The 25896-nt window shown below is 43.4% G+C and overlaps 2 protein-coding genes across 2 annotated transcripts; both read left to right on the top strand.

Moving 5' to 3' along the window:
• Positions 1–173: 173 nt before the first annotated feature.
• On the top strand, positions 174–18839 carry CCDC180 (coiled-coil domain containing 180). The gene is made up of 36 exons (XM_052669595.1): positions 174–392; positions 745–884; positions 2112–2194; positions 2545–2657; positions 2755–2883; positions 3032–3142; positions 3408–3503; positions 3765–3928; positions 4150–4269; positions 5045–5124; positions 5280–5368; positions 5892–6014; positions 6589–6762; positions 7018–7133; positions 7810–7936; positions 8096–8135; positions 8239–8474; positions 9393–9610; positions 10085–10260; positions 10722–10902; positions 11334–11480; positions 11926–12070; positions 12304–12420; positions 12738–12824; positions 12965–13078; positions 13397–13581; positions 13873–13937; positions 14289–14421; positions 14936–15010; positions 15224–15290; positions 15901–16042; positions 16359–16519; positions 16729–16866; positions 17653–17764; positions 17915–18020; positions 18323–18839. The coding sequence occupies exons 1-36, from the start codon at positions 303–305 to the stop codon at positions 18498–18500; spliced, it is 4578 nt and encodes a 1525-aa protein (XP_052525555.1). The 5' UTR covers positions 174–302; the 3' UTR covers positions 18501–18839.
• An 18-nt stretch (positions 18840–18857) lies between these two features.
• Positions 18858–25165, top strand: GBGT1 (globoside alpha-1,3-N-acetylgalactosaminyltransferase 1 (FORS blood group)). Its single transcript, XM_052669606.1, has 6 exons — positions 18858–20005; positions 20714–20776; positions 21610–21660; positions 21748–21783; positions 23726–23860; positions 24402–25165. The coding sequence occupies exons 1-6, from the start codon at positions 19710–19712 to the stop codon at positions 25084–25086; spliced, it is 1266 nt and encodes a 421-aa protein (XP_052525566.1). The 5' UTR covers positions 18858–19709; the 3' UTR covers positions 25087–25165.
• The last annotated feature ends 731 nt before the right edge of the window (positions 25166–25896 follow it).

Genomic DNA, 25896 nt, shown 5'->3' with positions numbered 1-25896 from the left:
CTCTCCCCAAGTCAATAATAATAATAATAAAAAATAAAAAAAACCCCTGCAGCTACTCGTGTGTGTTTGCTGATTAGTTTTCCTGTCCTGCTGAAGCACTCTTTCTAAATAATTCGTCGCTCGAGGCGTTCGCTGCACCCGGGGCTCTTTAAGGCGGCGGAGCTCCGCGTTCCCACCCGGATGTGCGGGAGCGTCCCGCGCTGCCATGGCAACGAGGCGACTGTTGGCCACGCCCCCTGGCGTTGCTATGGCAACGGGCGACGCGTCGTGCCGTGCCAGGAGGCCGCGGTGATGCTGCGGGAATGAATGGCAGCTGCGGCGGTGCGCGGCCGAGGGGGGCGGTATGCGTGGTTCCCAACAGTGAAATCTACCTGCAGCTCTTCGAGGACGAGGTAAAGCACACAGAAACGGGCAATAGGTGGATGGGTTCGTTGTGCTGCTCTGCTGTTGCACTTGCTTTGGCAGAAAAGAAATGTAAGCCTGCTGTGAGCCCTGCTGGGGCGTTCCGGAGTGCTGCCTGCAGCCGTGCACGAGGCACTACTTCAATTCCTTTCATAGGGAGATCACTTTCAGACTGGGGGGGGGGGTAGGGGAGAGAAAAAAACCTCCTGGATGAAACTTCATACATACGCTTTATTTTATTTTGCTGTTCTGTTCTGCCGCCTTTCCCGTCTCTTAGCAATTTGATTCTCTGCTCAGTAGGTTTGGAGATGATTCCAACTCGTTTTGCTGTGGGTTTTGCAGGCTCGCTGGGTGCGATCGCTGGGCGCAGCAAGGAGTGGGAGGCTCCGTGTGCACGAGGAGCCGGGCAGCATGGCTGCTGCGGGGCTGTGGCTGTGCAATGGGAAGAAGGGGACTGCAGGAGCAAAGCCGCTGCAGGGCAGGTAGAGAGCAGAAGCAGAAATTCCTGATTGCACATCGGTGTGATTCTGTGGCTATGGGTGTGAAGCTGTAATGCTGGGAACCTTGTTTTTCGGTCACGGCACTTGTGACAGTCTACCTCCTTTCCCTCAGATGTGAAACGAGTGCACTGAGCTGCTGCCTCTTAAAGCACAGATTCTCAGCTCATCGTTAAGGCTGGAAACTGCCACTAAGAGCATCTAGTCCAACCATCAGCCCATCAAATGTCTGTAATGATTTACGTGTGCCTGACTTTTCTTATAAAAGGCTCTTGGATGATTATTTTGTTGTTCAAAACCACCTGGCTGTAAACCTGTTTGTATTCCTGATACATGTAACTCTAGCAGAAATGCCAAGTCAGGGCTTGAAGCAGTGATTGAGCACCTGGTGGGAAGCAGAGCCAACCCAGTGCAGCTCAGGTGTATGCAATGCACTGAGTGACCAGAAGGGCTGGAGCCAGGATCCACCCCTGCCCAGACCTCATTTAAGGGTTGGCAGTGGAGGTGAGGATTTCTTGCTGGAGATCCCTGTGCACTGAGGCCTTCTGAAGGCAAGCAGCTTCTTTCCTTTATTTCTGTGCCCACTGCTGTTGCATTTGAGCAAATTCTCTCTTGCCCCAGCCTGGGACCTTTCTGCTCCGCTGTCATTGCTGTACTTAACAGTAATACAGTAAAATATACTATTGAACTATATTTTATGCTTTTTTAATGGTCTTAAATGACTATGCAATTATATTGTTACTCTTAACTAGATTAGTTTCCCATATGTTTGAGAACTGTTTCCTTCAGTTTAGTCTACTTGAGCCTTGTATTAGTGGGGACAGGTACTTTGCAGCAGTAGTACTGCTCAGCTCTACTCTGAGCAATGTTCAGGAGCAAGAAAGTAAATTAATGCCTTCATCCTTTACACCATAACCCTCGTGCTGAATAAGCACACCCTCATTCCCCAGTACTCCCAAGTAGAAGCACAACACCCTGATAGGGAGAGTGGGGGGCAGGTAAATGCCATTCCCTGAGAGAGAGAGTGGAGGGGGCAGGTAAAAACCATTTCCTCCCATTTGAGAAGCAATGCCATTAATTCTATGAGCCATATTCTTTGAAGCTAGAAGCTTTCCTTCACTTTAATGTTACATTTTGCCAGATAAGTGGAGTATGGTGCTAATTACAAACCTGTGGTCTCAGTACAAAGCGAGGCTCTATGTTCTGTTTCAGAGAAGCTACAGCATCTCAGGAGTCCAGCGAAAGTGAAGATGTCATTGCAGCTGAGGAAGTCAGAGCCCTCCCTGATCTTGTTGGTAAAATCTATTTCCTTTAATGTCCGATAGTTTCATTTTGAGGAGCCCCCATATGTATAACATCTTGAGCTGGAGAAGGTATAATATCGAGTTCAGAAACGATCTGATGTGTTTTATAATGATTTGTATGTAATTCTGGCAATGAAGAATCTGCGTGTAGGGAAGAAAAAGAAGTGAAATTGTCCATCAATTCCAATTAGTGTTCAGAAGGTAGTGATGATATAAGCAGATTTAACTCGTGGGAGCTGCCGTTTTCCAGCCTCACGCCAAATGGCAGAGCTCAGAGCTTTGATTTAGCAATTTCTTGTTCCAAACAGCTCCAAGTTCCATCGTCCTCCTTTTCTTCTCAGAGGTTGCAGAGGAAAGCAGGCAAAACCTCTTGGAGCTCGTGTCAGAACGCCGGCGCAGCCGCCACGATGCAGCACTGACCTCAATGCACCACGAGTTTGCTCGTGTCTCCAGGGTGAGGCTGGGGTTGGCAGTGCAGACAGTCTGGATCAGTAGGCAAAGCTGAGAGCCTGATGCTCAGGAGATGGGGCCGACTTCTTTACTGCTTTCAGGAAATTGAGCCCTTTGTTTTGGAGCCTGGAAAACTGCTTTTGACGAAACTGATGGAATCTGATAGAAAAATGGAGGTTCTTCTAACAAAGATGGAGCTCAACGGCACTCCTGAAGGCTTTTCTATTGAGGTAAGGCAGCTCTTGCCACTGTCAGCTGTTGATTCCTGTTGTTCACAGTCTGCTCTGCAGCACAGCAAAGCACCTTGCTGCAGTTTTCTGATGTCAATGCATTTGTTTTCATTTTTTCACTGAGATTGAGAGTAAATCCTTCTTGCAGGATTTGGAAGAACTGTGGGCAACCATTCAGCAGGAATCCCTGACCAGAAAGGAGTGGATTCGGGAATGGGATGAAACCTTAAAGAAGGTGGAACAGAGCCGAGCTGACAAAGTGAGCTCAGATTTTCAGGAATTGCAGGCACCAGAAAGAAATCAGTCAAACAGTAACAAAACCGATTGATTTCTGGTTATTTTTATGAATTGGTATCTAATAATTTAGAATCAATATTTTAATATTTACTTCTCGATCTGTCAACCAATTAAATTTATTTGGGGGAAAAAAAAGCCCCAGTTCTTATTAATATCATTGAAGTGTCAGTTCTCTAAGGCAAGCTGTTCTACAGAGCCCTTTGTGCCTTTTTGGTTCTGTTGAGCAGATAACAGACGTGCTGAGGAAGTATGCTGCAAAGCTGGAGGGAATTTCCTTCTTCTTGTCAGCCGATGTGCACAGGCTCATGAATGACGAGGCCATGGTAAGCTCTCCTTATTGGGAGGCAGTTTTACCTGTAAGAAGACAGCGATCTGAAATTCACCCCCCAGAATTCAGTTCTTTCTGCTTCTCATTTTCAAAAGGAAATGATCATTTCTACCTGCCAATCCCTGCCCTGTAGGAGAGAGGTCTCTATACTGCATGTCCCTCGTCATTTCAGTTCTTCATCCTCAGTCTGACATCGAGCTGGCACTTTATTCCTGTCTTATACTGCTTTTACTCCCATCTTTGTTTTCATACGCAGATGATTAACAGAGCGTTGTTGGCGAATCAGAGGGCAATAGCCAAGCTGTTCTTTAATCTGATGAAATCAGAGATGAAAAGGGAATTATCACTTCAATGGAAGTGGCGGGATAAAGTCAAGGACTGGAGGCTCATCCAAAAGAACCGCATCGTTCAGAGCTTCAGGTCTGAAGTTTGACAGCAGGTCACATTTTGAAGCATGAAGTGACTGCTGTTCTTTCATGTTTTCTCCAAGAAGTAGTATTTTAATATTTTTCCCCAATGAAACTAAAAATTTAGTGTTTTTGTTTTCAACCAGTACTCATAAGACGTATTTTGTGTTTGTGTTTCAAGCATTCAGTTCTTCCCAACACAAAATCACATCAGTGCGTTCTTCCATCCTACAGAGAATTTATGGCAAAGGAAGAAATACAGAATCCCCAAACGGTGGAAACAGAAAAGGGAAATATGATGAACGGTCAGATTCTGCTTAATGAACAGAGGCTGGAATGGCTGCAGCATCTTATGTATGACTGAAGGGAGTACAGTAACAAAAGTAGAATTCTTGGTGTGCTCAATGAGGGACTGGTGGTGGCAACCCTGCCCGTGACTGGAAATGGAGCTGGGTGGCCTCTAAGGGCCCTTCCAACCCAAGCCATCCTTGTTAGTCTTTGATGTGCTGAATGTTCTTTGTTGCACCTCAATGTGCTGTTGTCCAATGCAGCAGTGAGCAGGGCTTAAATCTCTTCCATAAAGCTCTTTTTAATGGGGAAAAAAAGAACAACAACTATGTTTTGGTTTTCAGTGCACGTGTTGCACTACCAAGGGGCTATCTAGGGTGAGAAATGCAGCAACACCAAAGTAAGCCTTACTGATGTATGAAGTCTAGTAGGAAGAGGTGGACATGGATGGGTGAACATGTAAAAATGGATGATGCTGTCCAATTTCTGGGCGGGAGACTGATTTGTGTAATGTGTGAAGGAATCTTCACACAAGGAAGGAATCTTATTCTGCTGCTTTTGAATTCTGTCCATTCTGACAAAAATAAGATGGGTTGGGTGCAACACTGATCTTCGGATGCAGTTTTTCTTTTATAACAGACGCAGGAAAAAATGGGGGTTTAATTCCTTGTTGGTAAACAGAGGCCTTGAAAAACAGCATCCATCTTGTTTTATTTTTGTTGCTGAAATGGCTGTAAATAAAGCAGAGTAGCCTGGTTATGCTGATTTATAGTGTTTATCCTTTAACAACTGACTGGGTTATCTCTGAAGAGATCTGATATATCGTTTCCTATTCTGATAGTGATCTGTTGCCTCCAAAGAGCACACGAGCTGAGATTGATGAGTGGTACAACTCCTTGGTGGATTTAAACAGAAGTATAGGTATGTTGGGAAATCAGCAAACCAATCTGGAATCCAAGCAGTTCTTTCTGTTGTCTTTTTTTTCTTTTCCCTATCAGGAACGAGATGAGTGCTTTGAAAGTATGTTTGCTGTGTTCTGTGAAATAGCAAAGTGTTGGCGATGCTCTGTTTTGCAGATGCCCACAATATGCAGTGCACAGTGAAAATTCGTGCCCAGTATGAGAGTGTCCAGCAAAAATGTTTGGCAGAAGCAGAGCTGTGCAAGGTCAGTACCACAGTGCTGTGAAGTCCTGGAAGGGTTCTTGGTAACAGTATGCAGTGTGTTGTTGCTATGGGTTTGAGGATGGAGATAAGAAGATAAATTCATATGATTCTACGATAAACTAGATCCAACTGGTGCTTTATTCTGCTAGAATAGCTGCTGTCCATTTCATTTCATGGTAGCATTAGTACTTGAAATGCATAGAAGCAATAACAACTACCAGTGATGAAGGAAGTGCTTAAGTAGAGGGCTCAGGGTCAGACCACTCAGTCTTATCCTCAATCTCATCCTGGGGAGAAAATATCACCCCCTCAGCTCTGTTTGTCCCCATGTCTGAACTGGGTTGTTCTGCTTGCTTCTGGGATCTGGGAGGCTGAATCTTTGCTTCAAAACCTGTTGAATAAACTGAATACTGAAGCTGTAGGAAGTACAGATCATTTTAGCCCATGTTCATTTTCTTAAAGCCACATGATGTTGTGTTAATTGTTAGATTATATGTATGTCAATAACTTTTTTTGTTGTTCAGATTAACCTGTTGAATCTGAAGGTATGCACACAAGAAGAAGCTGAAGAAGTGGTGGCTTCTGACTTGCTTCTGTTGACTGAGAAACTGCGTTGTCGCTTTGAAGAAGAACTGGAGCATATGGTTGTATGTTTATTACATCTACTCTTATTCCTCATCAGGAATAGCCTGTTATTCATGTGCCATGGTCTGAAATGCTGAGTGCATCTTAAGCTATTGGTGCCTTGCTGTAGAGTGATTGAGTACCTGTTGCATAAGTAGCACAGGTAGGATGTGATTCAAGGGAAGAGTTTATCACTGATGGTTTTGTAATAGATTGTCAGGGATTGGATGGCTATAGCCTATCTGGCCTGGAGGTGGAAGGATGGGTTCCCAAACTTCTTCCACTCCTATCCTGTGTGGTCCCATGGTGGTGACTGACTAATTGCTCCTAAGATAAAGGATGGCAAAGTGCTTCTGGGGTGCAGATCTTGGTGGCTCTGTGCTTTACTGTTCCAGAAGAATAAAGAGAAGGTTTGATGGCTCAGCTTCTGAAACTGAAGTCCATATTCTTATCTATTTTACCTGGACTGTTTTTTCCTCTCACAGTGGAAGAGACTCTGTTGAATGCTGATCACCTTTTATCACATCATTTGTTCCCTTACTTTTGTATTTCACCTTCTTGCCCAGTTTTGTAATAACTGGGATGTATTTTTTTTAGAGAGGCTTTGAAGAAGTGGCTAAACACAATGAGCAGAATTGCAGAGACCTGTACAGCTACTGTCAGGAGGCCAATGTTCTGTGGGACTTCCATCAGCATAAACTGTCCCAGCAGGAAGGTGAACTGCAGAAGAAATTAAAGGAATGCAAATGGAAACGGGATAAATCCATTCAGGTATTATAAGCATAAAAATAAGGATACGGTATGATGTAAAGAAAGGACTTAATGCAGAGGAGCCTTTGGAATTCAAAATGCCTGGCATAAAAATGTAATAACTGATTTTATACTGGATTTCCTACACGTTACTTTCATGCTATCAAATATGCTTTTGGCTTCGTTCCAGTAATTAATTTATTTTTTAAGCCTAAATAGTTATAAAGCATGTTTAGTAAGGACCCACTTTTACTGGGTTCTTTGTATTGGTTTCAGATGATGGAAACTAACCTGGATATCATTTTGGATAAAATGAGAACAGCGAGCTCTGAGAAAAAGCTGAAGAAATCTTTGGAGAATGCCTGTTCTTGTTTGGATGGCATCAGAGCTGGGTATGGATTTTGTAGTGCAAACTTAATCGGTGTATGTGAAAGTTGTGTTTATGCTGTAGTATTATGGTGTGGAAATACACTGCCCTGTGCTTCTCATAAGGACATGAAGTGAAACAGTTTCCATATTGAGCAATGTTAAGGCGAGCAATACCTATGTGTAAGAATCACATCAAATCAGGCATATACAGCTCTACATGCTGGAGATTTTACCTAAAGACAGACTGAGCAGCTGTAGAGGGTGCAGTCATATCTTCACACCCAGATGGTCTTTCCTCTTGGTCAGATCTGATGTATGTTAGAAAGCCACGAGGACCTGAGAGGCAGATCCCTATGAACGCACCTCACACCGAAACTGCTTCTAAAGCTGTTGGTTCAGCACTCTTTATTTCCATTAAGACCATTAAAATCCACCAAACAAAAGCAAAACACCTTTCAACGTTAGCAAGAACATCATGAGAGGTGGTGGCTTTTGCTCACTGATGTCTTTATACTGAATTAATCCCTTACTAACGAGCCAGGATGTAATGTGTTCAGGTATAGTAGAATAATTGATCCCAGCCTGAAGCACTTACGACATTTTGATCAAAACCTTTTGGATTTAAGTACACAGTAGTCATATTTCACTTTATTTTTGTACATATTTAAGTCTCTTAAAAGACAGCTTTGAATTTAACAGGTATGAAGCATCCAACAAAGTTCTTGAGGAGAAAGTCATGAGTTACCCAGAAGCCATTTTACAGGAACTGATTTCTTACAGTGAATCCCTCAGCCAATACTTCAATGTAAAAGAAACCTTCAAACAGGTATGAAGAAGACAAACTTGTTTTGAAGTCTCCCAGGCACATTAATTTCTTTAAGACTATTGTAGCTTGATAAAGTAGATCTATTTTGCAAAAGAACCTGCATCTCTTACAAGCAAGCTAGTCCTTACTTTAGAATTGTCCTGTTGTTGTTCTTTCTAGAACTTGGAAGGAAAGATAGACTCCACATTTCCAGGTCGAGGTAATACCTTCATAGTACAAATAGGCCTTCTGCTTACTTGTTTTTCATCTGTATTTCTCTGGATTGTGGTCACTAAAACTCTGCCTTCACTGGAAATGATTAGATGAGGTTTTGGATGCTGAAAATCGGGGGGAGCAGCAAACTGAGAACGTTCTGCAGGAAAATGAAGAAAAGCAAAAGGCTGAGAGCTCTCAACAACAGAATAAAGAAACAGATATTCCTGAGAACGAGGAGGTCTTTGCACAGGAAAGTGAAGAAGGGGAGGAACAAGAAGACAAGAGCATTTTTCAAGGGAGTGATGAATCAGGGGACACAGAACAGAGGATGAGCGTTTCACAAGTGAGCAAACAAGAGAATGAATGTATTTGAAAGTGGCGGAAGGTTTTTGCAAACTCATAGCAAATAGAAGGTCGTCTTCTTGCTGAAGTCTCTTGAATTCCTTAGCATGTATTTAATTTGTACATAGAGCATGTGTCCATGATTGTTAAACAGTATTTCTGCACCATAAGGATTTTCAATGTTGCTTCTAGCTGAAGGGCATAAAACAGTTCATATCCATTCCTTATTATAGCAGAAATGCTAAGTCAGGGCTTGAAGCAGTGATTGAGCACCTGATGGGAAGCAGGGCCAACCCAGTGCAGCTCAGGTGTATGCAATGCACTGAGTGACCAGAAGGGCTGGAGCCAGGATCCACCCCTGCCCAGACCTCATTGAAGGGTTGGCAGTGGAGGTGAGGGCTTCTTGCTGGAGATCCCTGCATACCTGAGGCCTTTTGAAAGTAAGCAGCTTCTTTCCTTTATTTCTGTGCCCACTGCTGTTGCAGTGAATCCCCACTTGTTGCAGCCTGGGATCTTGCTGCTCTGCTGTTGTTGCTGCACTTTCCATCGAGTTACACTCATACACTGCTTTAATCCTCGTAAAAACATGTAGCAGCTTTAGCATGTGTGTCTGTCTTTCTTCCTGGTTATTCTTAACCTAAGCAGAATGATTTCGGATCTATTTGTATCTCGTTGTTGTTACATTTTCAGGTCTTTAGTCCCATTAATTCCATTTATTACCATAACAACAGCCTTTTTAAAGCATTTATCCTGCCTGTTGAAACTTATAAATGCATTCTCTGTGTGAGTTTGTCCAAATTTGGGATCAGAATGTTGTTCCTAATGACCATAGGTTCCTGCTAGTGCACTGTTGATTATTCACTTAATTTAATGTAGCATTGTTTGAGGCAGTGGATGATGATTCCCAGTTGTTTCCTAGGATACGTTCGACAGCAGCAGGGTGGAAATCTCTGAATTCACTGTTGAGACCTTTTCCACTTCCAGTGGAAACACCTACACTGTTCTTGGAGCTGAAGAGGCAGGGAAACCTGATGTCCTGGAGTCATTTCTTACAAAATATGATGAAAAAGGATCACTTCCTATGTGCTTGGAACATGCAGTTATCAAAGAAACGGTGTTTGTGGAGCTGAAGAAAAGGTTAGTAGGAAACTGTTTGTTTTCCCTTTAGGTAATAGAAACATTTCAGCTCTTTGGGAGGGATGTCAAAATAAGTATGCAAAAATTATCTGAGTATTTTGGTGTTATTCCTTTTTTAATTGGTAAAAAGAAAATAAACTTTCAGCAACGCTCTTCACACATGGCTCCTGGATGAACCACACAAGCATTTCCCTCTTGCAGAACATTCCTATGTTAGAGAAAATTCAGTGAGTGAACAGGAATAGTGACAGAGTATTTTAATAGCAAGTCAGGCTATTTCAGTATTATAGATATGCAAAATACATACGTGTATTGTTTATAGCAGTAGACAAAATGAGCAGTGCTAGCATTGTGCAAGTGTTTGTGAGACCACATCTTCCTGTAGACAGAGTTAATTTCTTACATTTAACAGGTAGAGTGCATTTCTGTTTATTGCCCAGTGTTCCTCACTGTAGGAATGTATTTAAATCATAGGATTCGCCTCTCCTTCTTTGAACACTTGGAGAAGTGGTTTGCAGAGTCCTTATCCAACTCATGGGCCACTGCAGATGCCAAGAAAGAAGAGCTGAGTTCAGAACTTCAGCAGCATCTTCTCTCGTGTGAACTGAGGCGGGAGAATATAGAGACAAATATCTCCAATGTCAGAGCTGGTACCTACCTCTTCATTCTGAACTCTCTCTGTCTTCATCTTGAGATGATCATATGGGGGGAAAAAAGTGAACAAGTGCTGGGAGAGACAAAATGCTGGGGGTGGCTTCAGAGTACAGAAGGTGGAGGAATTACCAGTGTGAAATACCACTGTGCAGCCACAGATTGGTCACTAATGAGAAATCTTATAAGAGGAGCATCAAGGATATGGGGGGCAAAAATGTGATTTAAGGCAGGTTTGTTGGTCTTTAGCCAACTGTGAAGAAGCCTTTTTGAGGAGGACAGGAAAATAGATCATAAACCAACAACAGGAGAAAAGTCAAAGAGTTGGGACTACTTTATTAGTAGCTTTAAGCTCCTTTGAGCTCCAGTTTTTGTTTCACTGATGCTTCTGGTAATGGTGTCATGGCAGCCCATACCAAACAGAATAATGACTGTATTGTAAGTCGTCTTTTCTCATCAGCTGAACTGTTACTTCATGAAAAGCACCTGGAGTGCCACTGTGATGAGGTGGAAGAAGCTCTGAAGAATGAGAGAGCTGAATTCCTCAGATTTTGCGATCAGCAAAATGACAGCATCCAAAACTTGGACTCTCGGATCCGTGACATGGAATCAGCATTCCTCAGGTCTCCTGTGGCTGAGAGGTCAGTGTGCCAGCAGCAGAGCTGGTCTGCCTGCTCATGGCATTGTTCTGAGGCCCTTCTGTCTGTCACAGAAATGGAAATGATTTTTGTTGCCTTTCTCTCTGCACGGGTTACTTTTTTTCATATACTTTTGAAGGAACACCAATCTTAAAGTAGATTACATGTTTGATTTATTTAGACTTTATCCAGCTTACTGAATCTGATAAGCAATAGGCTAATTGGCTTTGAAGGATGCTCTGTAACTGCAGCAGCTGCTTGCTGGTGTGTGCTGAGTGTTATCAAAACAACCACCATTGGGTTAGTTGTTGTCAGAACAGTGAAATACTTCTGTGTTCTCAGATCTTATTGATCTCATAAAGCCAGGAGTCTCCACACCACAATGCTTGCTCCTCCTCCTACACGTTTTCTCTGCCTTCTCCTGCTCTCTGTAGGTTAGCTTCCTCCAGCAGCAGTGTGTGCCCAGACCTCCTTCATTACCTGGATGTCATCCGAGTTTCCCTGAGGAGTTATCGGAACTATCTGGAGGAAAATTTGGGAAAATTAAGAGATTCAAATGTGGATTTTCTCAAAGGCTGCAGGTATAGAGATATTGCTGGAGGAATGTTATCTGTACCTGGGAATCATCACTTGTTCTATTGGCAGAGCAGTAAAATTAGGGTTTCTTTGTTACTCACCTGGTTATCTGTACGTTCCTCTAAAGAACATCAGTTGCTAAGCCACAGTTGTTGCACTCTTTTCATCACGTCTGTTTTGATATCTGTGAAGTAGGACTGCTCAGCTACCATAAAAACAAAAAGGAAAACTTCTCCAAAAGAGCAGTGATGTGTTGGGCTGCCCAGGGAGGTGGTGGGGTCGGTGTCCATGGAGGTGTTCCAGAGCCATGGAGATGCTGTACTGAGGGATGTGGTCAATGTGGAAATACTGGTGGTAGACAGACAGTTGGACTGGAGGATCCCAGAGGTTTTTTCCAGCCTCGATGGCTCTATGATGAGTGATGGCTTTTCCTTTGCTGGCTGCTTTCAGGTTATTCGTGGAGGGAGGCAATTTTTCTCCTGAGGAGGTGCAGTCTTTCAGTAAGCGTCTTCAGAACGAAAGCAAACGTATTGACTCTTTTGAGAGGTTAATTGTGGCTGATATGGAGAAAATGGAATCGAGGTGCTTGGAGCAGGTTTGTGCAGTGCTTCACTCTTTCAGATTATGACTGTATTGGCATATATAACGGGATTTATAGCCACCCTGGATTGGAGCTTTAAAACTGTTCTGGTTAATTCTGGTGTGACAAATATGCGATGGAAGAAAAGAAGTAGAAATGCTGACTTCTGTTACTTAAGCTGGAAACAAACAAACAAAAAAAAGTGAACACCAATGAGTTTGTCCCTTATTTCTGGGATTTCTTTAAAGGCTACTGAAATTATCAACCAGGCTGAAACAAGGCTCCGCTGTCTCTCTATGAATCGAGACTTTATGGAGAAGATCCAACGGCTTCTGGCAAATCTACGGGTGCAAATCAAATCCGAGGTACAAGCAGAAACATCAAAGTTCTGTTTGAATGAATTTTAATCGTTCCTCTTCTGTTCAACTGAGATTTCAGACAGACTTCAGAGCGAACTGACCGCGAGTAACTTCTTGTGTCAAATCAAAACTCATTTTTGTCACTGTCCTCTGAAACCGTGGCCTTCCTGCAGCTGTACTGGAATGCTGTAGCCTTGCAGCCATGGAGCTTGTTGGTTTTGGTGCTAATGACTGAGTCTCTTACTAGCAAGTCTTGTGCTTTCAAAGATTGTGAAAATCCTGTGAATGAGATTCTCCTTCACCAATATCTGCTTCTGTTCCAGGTAGCTAATTCCAATTTGCAGGCAGCAGCATTAAAATCCTGCCTGGAGAAGCTCCATGCTTTTGCTCACCCTACAGCAGATAAAGAAGTAAGTTCTAAACAGATGAAATGATATTATTTCGACTGCATTTTGTCTCAGGCCAGCTCTGTATCTCTTCTCCTATTTGCAATACAATCTCATTGCTTCTCTGGTGCAATGAATGCCATCTGTATTGCTGTATCTTTCAGGCTTTGACTTCTGAAGAGTTGTATGACTTTATCAAAGTAGTCCTGAAAGAACTGAAGGCAAGGAGCCAGTACCTTGATTGCCTGCTAGTGGACACAACAGGACCATGTGATAATGTAGGATAATGTTTGTTCTCTCCCTTTTATTTAATGTTGAGTGATATTTTAATGTGCACCTATTTTAAAAGCTTTTCAGAGTACATGTTAAGATGGTGCTTATGATGATTGTGAGGATCTACTCACAACCACTTCTTAGTGTCACAGAGCCATACAGCTGTAACAACATTTCTCCTGGAGTTACAGAAGCCTTTCTTCCAGCCTGTCAAGCAAAATAGCATAAGTTTGGAATATCTATTTTACAGCCAGTAACTACATGCATTGCTGACACTCGCTGCCTGCCACAACTGACCTGGTTTCATTCTGTGCCCAATTCAGGAGCGCTTTGCCCCTCCTGCAGCTGAGGTTACGTTACAAGGTCCCATTGCTGCTGCCATTCGAGTGGAGCGCAGACTGATGATGATGGGGCTGGATCCTGGCAGATTTCCTTTGTTAAATCCAAGCAGAATGGGAAAATCTGCAATTGATGATTTATCAGTAAGCGTTATTAAAAACTTACTCGGGTAAGTACTTGTTTGCCTCATTATGTTTTTCTGTTCTTGTCTTTATTTGCATTTGCCTTGCTAAATATATCTCATCTCTTCACAAGGCCTCTGATAGTAATAAGAACAACTTCGTGCACAACTATGCAATTATTTACTCTGGGAAGGTGCTCCTGTTTACACTGTTGGCTGTAAATGTGACCCCATGGGTCGACTCCCACCTCAGCAACTGGTCTGCAGTGAACACTTGGTTGGAGAAGGGAGCTTGTAGCTGTGTGTTCCAAAGCCAATTAGCTCTTCCTATTGTTTCAGAGTTCAGTCAGCCAGGAGAAAATCATCAGGCCGACGTCAGGACAGCAGGGGTTCATTGGAACCAGGTGTGCTGGAAGTTCTCTTAATTTATTGCATTCATCTCAATTGTAGTTCATAGCACATCAGGGAGCAGGTCGAGCTGTTCCAGGCGAGTGGCTTACACATGAGTCCTGAGAGGGCTGTGCATCATCCTCACTGTCACCTTAGCTGTCTTTACTTTGCACTGCAGTGTTGTTTTGGCTCTTAACCAATGATAGGTGCAGAATAAGATGAGGTGGGCTTTTCTTTGTTGTTTTTTTTTTTTTTTAATGAGGTACCTATATTTGTAATATAGGTACAAATATATATTTGTAAAAGTTGTGGGAGAATGCTGGCATTTATACTTTGCTCTTTTTCTTTCTTTATTAAATACAAAGCAACTCTTACCACACAGAGGAAGAATTCTCACTTAAATGTATCTGATGAAGGCCCTCAGAGCTCTGCTCCTTACAAGCACAAAGCTCGGAGCATCCAGAAGCCAGCTACTGAAAAAAGGGCATCAAGAGGAAGGTGAGATGTTGCACACTCGTGTGTTCTGCCCATTCTTGGAGAAATTCTTCACTGTTATTTGCTTTAGCCTTTCTGCCAGTGCTTCTCATTTGGGATCTTGTGGTTTATGTCCCTGTGATCAGACTTTGGGTCTGATCATTTCAGATTCATATCAGACTATGGGTGGAAAAGTGCTTCACTCCTGTTTATTGGCTGCTGGTCTGTACTATGAAATTGATGAAATACAGATTAACACCCCCTTAAACCAATGTGGCTTCATTTCTAGCTCAGCATCTGAATGGCGCATCTTGAGCTAGATGAAATTGATGAAATGAGTGAGTCTAATGGTGAGAGCAACAAAAGTTCTGAGAAGCCATTGAGGAGAGAGTCATCAACAATAGTTCCCATGTAATACTGGTTTTAGAGTTACATCTTCTCAATTTTTCTTTAATTTCATATCCATCACATCACCAACCAGCTTAAACAAGCAGAGAAACAAAGACTTTATAGACCAATATTTTTCTTGCCTTCTCAGCATGCAGAAATGCACCAAATCCGTTCTCAGTGACAAGAGATTCCAGATATTTGGGGAGATGCCTCCTGAATCGAAGTAAGTTGTGTGCATCTTCAGAAAGAAACCCGTCACCTCGGGGGGGTGTGATGTGTTCATGGGCTCACTGTTACATTTCCACAAATGAAATAGGAACAAACCATTTCAGAGATGATTTTTAAGTGGTTGCATTCCCCTGCTCTATTAGAACTGACTGGTTGATCTTCATACAGTGTGATTGTCTCTTTCATTATTATTTTTATTCATTTGCAGTACTTTTAAAGGGATTGTTATGAAAATCCTCTGGATGGGTAATAACAACTTGCTCTGTCTTGCTGAGGTAAGAAAAGTGTTTCTCCATCACTTTTGCTGCCATAGGTGTAACGTGTCAGCTAAATGATTTGGTTGTATCATAATGTTTGGGTGGCCATCCAAAAACTGCTTACTTCATCAGACCATCTAATTCTTAATAATCCTTGATGCAGACTGTTTTTAATGATTAAGTATTTCAGGACCTCAGAATGTGGTTTAACATATGGGGGGACACCAACACTCGCATCTGGTTTGTGTAGCAGCGTGTCTGCAAAGCCAAGGCAGCCCCAATCTTCTTCATTCTAATGAATAAGTCCCCTAATAGAACTATAATACCTATACTAACATATAACTAATATCTGAGGGCATGTTACCAAGGCTAAGAGCAGTACAGTGCTAAGAGGAGGACTGATAATGTCTTTTCAGAATTGGTAATTAAGCTGCACTGTAGTCTTGGAAACACTCCCCGTTCAAAGAGCAGATAGGAAATAGAATAAAAGCACAGCAGATACCATAACTGGTATCAAATAAGAGAGAGATTGACAGCCTTCTGTATCCCTGTTACTGCTATATGCATAGACACAACTTGTTTGTACGTGTTATCAGCATCTTTTCTGTCTTATCTTAAACTCTTGAAGGAGTTCTACGACAAAGAGAAGCATCAAACCACAATGCCTGAAGATTTGCCAGAGACATTTGAAAGTTTTGCAGAAGTAATCAAACAGACTCTGCTGTCATATCAAAGTCAGATAGATGATTACTACAATTCCTGCCTTAAAGGTAAATTAATTCAGCCAAGACTTTTAATTTCACTGAAAATTGCAACAAATCAAGAGTAAAATAGATGAGTGGAAAAACTGTTGATTTTATTGGGCCAATACCATCTTTAATGTATTACCTGCAATATAGAATGTGAGGAAAGAGCCACTGACTAAGCTGATAGACCTCTACAAGGTCAAGTTTTTTAGCAAGTGTGTTTCTGTAGTCATGGGTCTCAGGAAAAGGAATGTCAGGGACAGAATTTAGAGAGGAAATTCCTACATGTTTGACCATTGCAGTGTACGTTCACCTCAGCTTAATTTTCTTTGCTTGCCAGAATTTTGGGATCAGTTGAAGTCATTTGAAGAGGAACTCCCTTATGTCTCCCAGTTGGCAGTTGATGGTCTTTTAAAGGAACACGAACAGAAGCTCAGCTGTGCCACCAGTAATGTTGAGCACTCCTTCAATCAGCAGCTGGAGGACTGGAGGAGCGTGAAGGTATCCAGCATGGATGCGTTGGAATGCTTCCAGTCTAAGCAGTGCTGAAAGCACCAGGATTGTTCATAGTTTCAAACTCTTTAGGTTCTGTAACGTTGTATGAGTCTCGTTCGCATGCTTTTATATGAAGTGATCGGTTTTACTACTTTCTCACTATGACTCCATTGCACCTTCTTTATAGAAAATATTTCTTACGTGTTTGCCTGCAGGCTGCACGTGAGAATGAATTACATCCCTCTCTGGGACATCCAGACAACTTGCTGCAGCTGGAGGCTTTGTGCCAGCGGGAATCAAAAGAGCAAAAGGACCACGTTGATGCTGTTCACCTCCACACTCGGATGCTTCAGGTAAGCATAAAGCCCAGTGCTTAATATCAGCTTGATAGGTGTTGTATATGCAAAGGATTATATAAATTAAATCCACTTTTCTCCTGTGCCAACGGTAAAGTGGAAAATGTTTTCAGTTTTATGCAGTGCTGTTCACACAACATCTTTAAGTTGGCAGCATTTGATTGATATATGCATGAATGCATGCACGTACAAGTGCACATAACCCATGATCTGTATCGTTCATTGGATGTACTGAGGAGGGGTGGCTCATCTCTCAGTGACAGAGCAGTTGCATATGAGTTTATCTGAAGTAACAGTGGTGTTCTCTGGTTATTTTACTTGCAGAGGACAGGCCTGGAAGGCTTTCTTTCTGTGTGCGTTTCAATTAGGGCAGTTGGTATTTGTGCATACACACACATACCATTTCCAGAGCAATATCTGAAAGCCCCTCTGCTCAAAGTATGTGAATTCCATGAAGCGGCCTTTGCTTTGAAAGCTGATGTTTACAAATTTCTTTTTCTACCTATTTTGAGTGCTTAACCCAAATATACAACTACATGGCAACCACACACAGTACTCTGTAGGCTGTCATGCTTTACCTGAGGTCATTAGAGTGTTTTAGAGCACTGTGTAAGGCACTTCCAGATCCTTTTCTGTGCCATTTGCAGCCCCATGGCTGTTATCTGCAGCTGCTGCAAAGCATCATGGTTGGAGAGGAACATAGTTCTTAGGGAGCTAAACTGAAAGGAGAAGAGATTGAGTTATCAGAGGAACTCCTCTCAGTGGTATCCAATGTCCCAGCAGGACTGTGCTGCTGAGTGCACACAGAACTTCGTTTTGGCTCTGGCTGCCTTCACAGAAAAGCTGCTGCTGGAATTAGATGAAAGCGTTACTATTGATGACATACAAGCACCAAGTAAGTAATGATGGAATTTCTTGTTCACACGTGATTGCACATGCAGAACCATTTCTTGAAAGTGGTGAGCATCACGTGGAGTTCCTTGAAAGCAACAGCATGACTGCCTCTGTTTGGTTCCTCCTGAGTATATCTTACATCATCTTCCAGAAACTGAAACACCGAAGGAGAAGACATCCTTGTTAATTCCTCATAAACAAGCTGGTCTTCCTCTACAGACCCGTGGGGCTGAGCAGTTGGTCAAACGTGGGAGGAGGTAATATTGGATCATACAGGACACAGTTGTATTCTATTTCTCTTCCCTAGGCTGACATCAGGTGTTCTCCTAGTTTTGTTTTGTTTTGGTGTTTTTGCTCCAGTTGTTAAAATTGCTTGGTTGTTTTGCTTTACCACTATTTATCTCTTGCCCCTATACAAATCTGAGGAATGCTATGTGTTTTCCCTGTGAAAGTATGAATTCTGTTTATGGTGCAGAGCTCCTGGTCATTCTCTTCTTTTCCAACTGCGTCTCCTCTGGATATTTTTGTTGTTGTTGTTTATTTGTTTTGCTCCTTTAAGGACCTGGCCAGGACTACCCATGACCAAGCTTATGGGCGATTCAGACTGCATTATGGCCAGAGAAACGGCATCAGTCACAACAGCAAAGACTACACTGGGCCACACAGCAGCAGTGGAAGCAAGAGATGCTGTATATAAGGTTGACCGGTGGGAAAGGGTTCTTATGGGTTGTGTGTGAATGGGATGTCTGTTATTGCTGTAGATTTGTATAGATATGGATATATTTTAATATACAGAGCAGTTTCAGACCTTGAAGCAGTATTCTCCATGCATAAAAATCCATTCTTATGTCTGTATGCAATCATTTAGGCATTCTATGATTCTAGGATCTGATGGTTGGGTTTTTAGGAATCATACTGGATTTCTATCAGTTTTAACCTTAATTGTTGTTCTTTGTACAGAAATACATATGTAAACTTGAGCAGCAGTTAGCCCAGATCAAGGAAGAATGCACTTCTCAGCTGGTAACAATTCAGCGTTGGGGAGATTGGTGGAAGCAGTCCATCCAGAAAATTAAGCAACTGTATACGTGAGATCAGTCAAATCTTGCTTGAGTGCTTGTGTTCTACCAATAAATATCCTCTTCAACATAAAAAGAAATAAAATTCCCATGCTGCATCTTTACTGGAGTGACTGGGGGATGTAATTAGTTCATATGTGCCTTTTCAGCTGTTGTAGTTTGGCCTGGTTTCTTCAATAAAGGGGTGAAGGAATGTTTTCCCAAGATGAGAAAAACCGTGACAGTGAGCTAAAGGAAAATCTAAAGCTTTGTTTACTAAATATATTAGTTATATTAGCTACTATATTTGGTATATAGCTACTATATTTGGTAAACTAATTTTTCTGTGGGTCCCCTTGCCCTGCAGTCATGGAAACCAGGCCAAACTGTGACAATTCTGGCACATTGCCTGGGATGCAAATCCAGGCCTCATGCGTAGCAGGCAATAACTTTACCACTGAACAACCTCTACGTGATTTGGAATACTGATGAAAAACCATGAAATCATGGCATCAGCCCATTCCGTTCTAAGAAGAATTAAATCACAGCATCCCAGCAGTTAGAAAGGTCCTCTGGGGATCGAGTCCAACCCTCTAAGAACAATGTTTTCCTTGTAGTGATCATCACTTTATGAAGGCTAAAAGGAAGTTTTTATTGAATACAGGGTTGTTCTGTACTGCATGCTATGGAATTGCTGACATATTGCTGGTTGTTGTCATGGATCTTGATTCCCCTATCCGATCCAGTTTAAAGCCCTGGTGATGAGCCCAGTCAGCTTGCTGTTACATCCTTACTCCTCCCAGCCAGCCGTGGCCCATCCAATGTCAATGTGCCCATCTCTTGAAGGTGCAGCCATGCCCACGGTGCACAAACCATGAGTGTGACACCATGACAACACTTGTGCCCATGTCACTCCCAGCACAGCCCTCAGAGCTGTTGGTGGCTGTGTTGTTCCAAGTGCTGCTCTCTCTGCTGCCCATAATGGAAGAGAATGCTCCGCCTCGCACGGATGTTACGCATTGCTCTGCTCGTGAACGCTGTCATCTCTGTTGGCAGCAGAGCCATTCCCACAGCTCCTGGCACCAAGCCTGCTGCTCTCAGCTCGCATCAGAAATTCCTCTAATGATTTCCAGAAAGGCGTTGGGATCTTTAGTCTGCCTGTCTGCTGTAACCACATTGATCTGGTAAGCATTTGCTGACAAGTTTGTTAATGTTTAAACGTGAGTTCCCTGGCTGCAGCCGGAAGCGTGACAGCAGGTTGGCACAGGCAAGTGTGTTTTTTCAGGAAGTTCCTCTTCAGGTAAAAATTAGCAAAAATCACCAATCCCTTCTCCCACCCACACCTTAACGGGGCGGCTCTTCCCCACCCAGCCCTGCCTGTGCCCATTGCTCAGCAACTTAAATGGTCCCTCCTTGCTCTGCGTTGCCCACGCACACCGCTGCGATCAAAGCTGAAGGGAGAAAGAAAACCGTGCAAACTCTGTTCTGTGATTTATGTGTGGCTTGCCCAGCATCTCTGCTTCAGAACTCATCACTGTGGCACACTGCTTCTCAGTTTTGAATGTTGCCTCGCTCGTGTCTATTTGTGCATCTATTTTGAAAACACATAGAGCTCAGTTTTGTAGATCACTTGATGTAAACAATATTGAATCCTGATGTTTCAAGCTCAGTGCTTCCAGACTCCTTTTAACCTGAGCTTCCTGTTTATACCTTAGCAGCGCTGTATGCTGTTAAAGGCTGAATGCAGTGTATGCTACACTAATGAGTAAAGAAGTTGAGCAGTTAATTACTTATCACAACCAATGCCAGATTCTGAGAACATCTTGGGAAGCACCAGGAATATATTTTTCAGTGCTGCCTGTCTTAAAATACTTCTTTGCTATTGCTTACAGGGTCGCAGTTGGGAATTGGAAAGTGCACTACCTCCCATATTACCTTCCCTGCCCTGGAATCTTGTAAGTCTCCCATTTTGTATGTAATAAGTATCATAGATCACTGCTACAAGACCTGAATTTTGCTGACGGTACACCTGGTTGTTAACAACTGCTCTCTTATCTTTTATTTCATGCAATACCGAGCCTATGATTAGTGTTTCTTAAATAAAATGATGGTGATACAGCCCTGTCTGTTCAGTCTGCTTCCTCTCCTGACCAGCCCTGTGTTTGTACAGCATGAACAAAGGTCTTGAGGTCTCATTTGTTGTATCATCACAGAGTTGGGTTCGTTATCAGGGTGTGATCACACACATACACCTGTACACACATGATCTCGCTGCACTTTAGGATGTGTGCATCCCAGGCTGCTGGATGGAGCGGTGTAAGTCAGAGGAGTGGGATGAAGAGTCACACAAGGAGTTCAAATAGAGTGGTTAAAAACATTGTCTCATAGGTTACTAATTTCCCTGACTGCTGTTCTGAGTGTGGTGTATTTCAAGTAGCTCAGCCCTCCTGGGGGACAGGAACAAACATGCAGGCAATGAACACATATGTGACCAGAACTGGCAGCCCCAACAACTGCGTGCTTCGCTGGTTTTTGACCACTGCACTGCTAAAATCACAGACTCAGAGGGCTGCCATCCTCTCCCCATCCCTGTTCTCTTCTGTGCTTGGCTGTAATTTGCCTGGCAGCCCATTAAGATGTGCACAGGCAATGCCCAATTGTTTACATCTGTGCACAGCAACTGGAATGAAAACTGGGACGACTGTCCGTAAACCAGCAGGTCCTGAAGTTAAACCTGTGTCCTGTTAAAATAAAAACATCACAGAACTTTCATTCTCCCGTTATGCAGCTCCAAGGAACTCCTGTATTTGGAAGAAAAGCCAGTCCAGCTTTTCCCACAGTAAGTAATAGCTTTTTATTTCCCCTTGTTCCTCCCTTATGAGCCTATTTTGTGTATTATTCATTGGATATTTCTTCCTTTTTACAGATTATTTTATCAGCAACCAAGAGTGCTGGCTCCAAAGTAAGCTTCTTCGTTTGCTGTTTGTTTCTTGATCCTGCATGTTACAGAGCTGCTGGGTTTGGTTTGGGTGCTTTGTGGCTCTCGGACAAGGATCTGCTCTTGGGAGGAGATTGTTCTCAGAGCAGTCAGGCACTGGCACAGGCTGCCCAGGAGAACGGTGTGTTTATGTCCCCAGAGATGTTTGAAGGATGGGGGAGGTGTGACACTTGGGGACACAGCTTGGTGGGCAGTGCTGATGGTCTGTGGGTGGTTGGACTGAGTGATCTTAGAGGTTTTCCCCAACTTTAACAGTTCTGGAGCCCTCCTCACTTGTCCCATGAGGAGCTCAGCTGTGTGGGTATGCCTGCAGCTGCCCATGATGCTCTAAGATTGATCTCAGTCACTGCATATTTGCTTCTATACCAACCGTGTTTTCCTAATTAATACATCAGCACAGTCAGCCCATCTACATATTGCTGCCAGGGACTCTGAAATGAGAAATAAATCTGACTGTTTTCCGACTACTATAACTTCTGGAACTGCACTGTAGCTTTAACCAGTTGTGAGTGAGCTCTGAATCCATTTCAGGACAAAACCAAGCAGGTGCCTTGTATGACCTCCAGCAACACTTTCAGCCAACCTGCTGGATCTTACCCTGGAACAAATTACAGGCACTCCTGCAGACGCGTCTGGCTGGGAAGCAGTCAGAGCAGTGAGCTTGAACAGACAGGGAGGGTTTTGGGCAGCAGCAGCAAGACGTGCTCCTGTCAGCTTGTGTTTGTCAGTGGTCTCCTTTGGGCCAGCTCCCATGGCCTGACTCTTATCTCCAGCAGCCCTGCTTCGTCAGCTGTTGTTAATAAGCACACCCTATAGGGAGGCTTTACCTGGCTGTTGTCATGAGCTGTGCTGTGGCTGAATGTTTCATGCCTCCAAACTGGAATAAATTAATGTGCACAATCAGCCAGTGTATTTTGGAGTAAGGGAGGAGAGAGCAGCGTAGTTTTGAGTGCACTGCTTCCTAATAGGAGGTGTCTGGGTGCACTAAGTGGGTGCACACCTTCATCTTGTAATCGTGTCTGTTACCATAGGAGAGAGTTTGGTGTCTCTTTAGCTGCCATTGCCTTGGGAGCATGACAGGTGGGAGACTGCTCTGGCCTCAAAATGTGACCCTTCACCATGTGGCCATCACCAACTTCGTTAGCAGAGTGACACAGATTGTGGCCCAGGGGAATGTGAACAGGCGAGGGGAAGGCTGATGTTGTAAATAACATCCTGCTTAAAAAAAATCAAAGAGATGGGTAAGAAGCCCTGAAATAAAGGAAGAAGGGTGGAAATAGCATTGCATAACAGTCACTGGGTACAATCTGGCTCTGCTGTGTGTATATTCAATAGTTCCACTTCCCCCACTCAGAAGATCAAGGATTTTCTGTAGCTGTTACATATTTGAATGCCAGTTCATACAAAGAATCTTAAATTCTTTCTGAATATGTTAAAGCTACATATAAATAGTGGGGAAAAACAACTGTCATGCCACAAGCTGTGTTTTAATAATTCCACAGCCATGGAGCATAGTTCTATAATGATTTATATATTAGTACTTGCATTTTAATCCACTTGTAGCCATGTGCACCAGAGTGATAACAAATGTGCATAGCTTCCCATTCTGTGAGTCCTGAGGTCATTAAACTCCCTTCAGCAGATAAGTCCTGTAGGCTTAAATGAGATTTTGGTGTGTCATCACTACATTTATCTATTTATTTATTTATTTTTACTAATTCCATAGACAGTGCTGAATTTCAACCCAGGAACTGAAATTCCATGCTGTATGACATTAAGAGCATAGGGAAAGAGATCTGAACACCATACTATCCATAAGAAGTCAGTGCTGATGTACTCTCCAGTGTTTCTTCCCCATTGGGTTGAAACCAAAGGTCATGTTTTGTTAACATTCCCCTTTTTTCAGGCGTCAGGATGTGCTAACAGTCACACCATGGTTGGCCCCCATCGTTTGGGAAGGCACCTTCAGCCCTGAGATCCTGGACAGTGTCTACATGCCATTGAATCTCACCATAGGGGTGACAGCCTTTGCCATTGGAAAGTAAGTGAACCATCTGGGGGGAATCCAGTTCTTGGCTGCTTGTGGAAAGGTACTTTGGGCTCTTCTTGTCCTCAGCAGAGCTGAAGCCTGTTCCGATCTGCAGCAATTTTTTCTATCTATGTAGAATGCCTCCTTAGAATGGTTTGGGTCAGAAGGACTTCAGGGATCACGAAGCTCCAACCTCCCTGGCACAGGCAGGGCCTCAAACCTCTGCATTTAATACTAGACTAGGCTGCCCAGGGCCCCATCCAACTTAGCCCTGAACCTTGAACCCATTCAACCTGACCTATGTGCTGTGTTCATAATCATACGAGCCTGTAAAATAACCTCGGCGCTCAAAATATCTGCAGAAATTAGAGATGTAGAGAGGTGGTTGGGTTGGCCAAAGTGGGGACGATGGCTTTGTTTGTTGTTCTCTACCCCTCTTCACTGTATATATAACACGTGCATCCCTGCAGCAGTACCTAGTAACACTCCCTTGACTTCATTCACTGAAGTACCCTCTGTGATCCACCATGCAGCCCCATGTTTGTCTGTACAGATACACGAGGTTTGTGGGCCGCTTCCTGGAGTCAGCAGAGATGCACTTCATGAAAGGCTATCGAGTGAACTATTACATCTTCACTGACAACCCCGAGATGATCCCCAGCGTCCAGCTGCAACCTGGCCGAAGATTTCATGTTGTGCACGTCAAGAAATACCCCAGCTGGCAAGAGATCTCCATGCGCAGGATGGAGACTATCAACCTACACATAGCAGAGAGGAGCCATCAGGAGGTGGACTACCTCTTCTGTCTGGATATTGACATGGTGTTCCACAATGCCTGGGGGGCTGAGACCCTCGGTGACATTGTAGCAGCCATACACCCTGGTTATTTCAATGTCCCTCGAAACCAGTTCCCATATGAGAGGAGGAGCTCTTCAGCAGCCTACATCCCTGAGGGAGAAGGAGACTTCTACTATGGAGGAGCTGTGTTTGGAGGGCTGGTCAAGAAGGTCTACGAGTTCACCAAGACTTGCCACATGACCATCCTGGCAGACAAAGCCAATGGGATCATGGCAGCCTGGCAGGAAGAAAGCCATCTCAACAGGCACTTTCTCTCCCATAAACCCTCCAAGGTGCTCTCTCCAGAATATATATGGGATGACAGGAAGCCAAAGCCCCCTGAAATTTACCTCATACGCTTTTCCACAGTAGATAAGAACTACCAGGAGGTAAGAAATTGACCTCCTGATCCTCGCAGAGGGATGTCCTCCAACCTGCTGAATGTTAGCTCCCAGAGAAGGTAGTTTATCTGGAGTTTATCTGCGGGTAGTTTATCTGGAGAATGAGAGCTTCAAAGCATTTCAGAAGCAGCAGCCAAAGTGGAAGTGAGAGTGGAAAGGTTTCTAGGTTCCTAATCATTGTAAATACAAGTGTAGCTCTGAGAGTGGAAGCATAGCAGCAGGTATACAAAGGGTGTGCTGTCAAGTAGAAGGCTGTCCTCACAGCAAGGCTGCAAATGCTGTTGTTTGCATATTTTCCTGAAGCTTTGCAGAAACTTAGGCAGGATCAAAACTTTGGCATCCCTATGGAAAAAGAAAAAGACCTTTCCACTTAAAAATACTTCAATCACCCTGCTTTTAAAAAAAAAATTATTATTATTATTAATTTTCACATACTGTAGTTCAAACACTTGGTAAGGATCAGCTTGCCCTCAGTGCAGGTTATCCCTATTAGTGTGCAGCAGTCACAGAGCTCTTCTCAGCAGTGAGATGCAGGAATTCCTGATGGACCAGCAGTGCCATTTCACACAGCACTTACCTTCCACTTCCAAGCTGTTTTGGGCACCCAAATTCAGACTGAACTGGCACAGTTCAAACCCAGAGAGCGTTGTGGGTTTGTTCCAGTCACAGATGTGTTATTCGCCTCTTTGCCAGCTCACACGTCTCTGGGGCTCATATAATCTTTTCCATGGTGTGAGAGGTCCACGTGCTTACTCTCTGCTTCAGTCCTCTCCAAATTTTCTGAGCATTGTAAAACAAATGGGCCAGAAG

This window comes from Tympanuchus pallidicinctus, unplaced genomic scaffold (genome assembly GCF_026119805.1).
Source record: "Tympanuchus pallidicinctus isolate F22 unplaced genomic scaffold, pur_lepc_1.0 scaffold8, whole genome shotgun sequence".
Taxonomy (NCBI): domain Eukaryota; kingdom Metazoa; phylum Chordata; class Aves; order Galliformes; family Phasianidae; genus Tympanuchus; species Tympanuchus pallidicinctus.
The sequence above is the reverse complement of the archived record's forward strand: the minus strand, read 5'-3'. Positions and strand labels throughout refer to the sequence as shown.

Excerpts from the sequence above, each read along its gene's own strand:
- CCDC180 (XM_052669595.1), top strand. The coding sequence starts at position 303 with ATGAATGGCAGCTGCGGCGGTGCGCGGCCGAGGGGGGCGGTATGCGTG. Across the intron at positions 6,015-6,588 it reads AAGAACTGGAGCATATGGTT|AGAGGCTTTGAAGAAGTGGC; the intron begins GTATGTTTATTA and ends TATTTTTTTTAG. Across the intron at positions 7,937-8,095 it reads TAAAAGAAACCTTCAAACAG|AACTTGGAAGGAAAGATAGA; the intron begins GTATGAAGAAGA and ends TGTTCTTTCTAG.
- GBGT1 (XM_052669606.1), top strand. The coding sequence starts at position 19,710 with ATGACAACACTTGTGCCCATGTCACTCCCAGCACAGCCCTCAGAGCTG. Across the intron at positions 20,006-20,713 it reads GCTGTAACCACATTGATCTG|GGTCGCAGTTGGGAATTGGA; the intron begins GTAAGCATTTGC and ends TATTGCTTACAG. Across the intron at positions 21,784-23,725 it reads CCAAGAGTGCTGGCTCCAAA|GCGTCAGGATGTGCTAACAG; the intron begins GTAAGCTTCTTC and ends CCCTTTTTTCAG.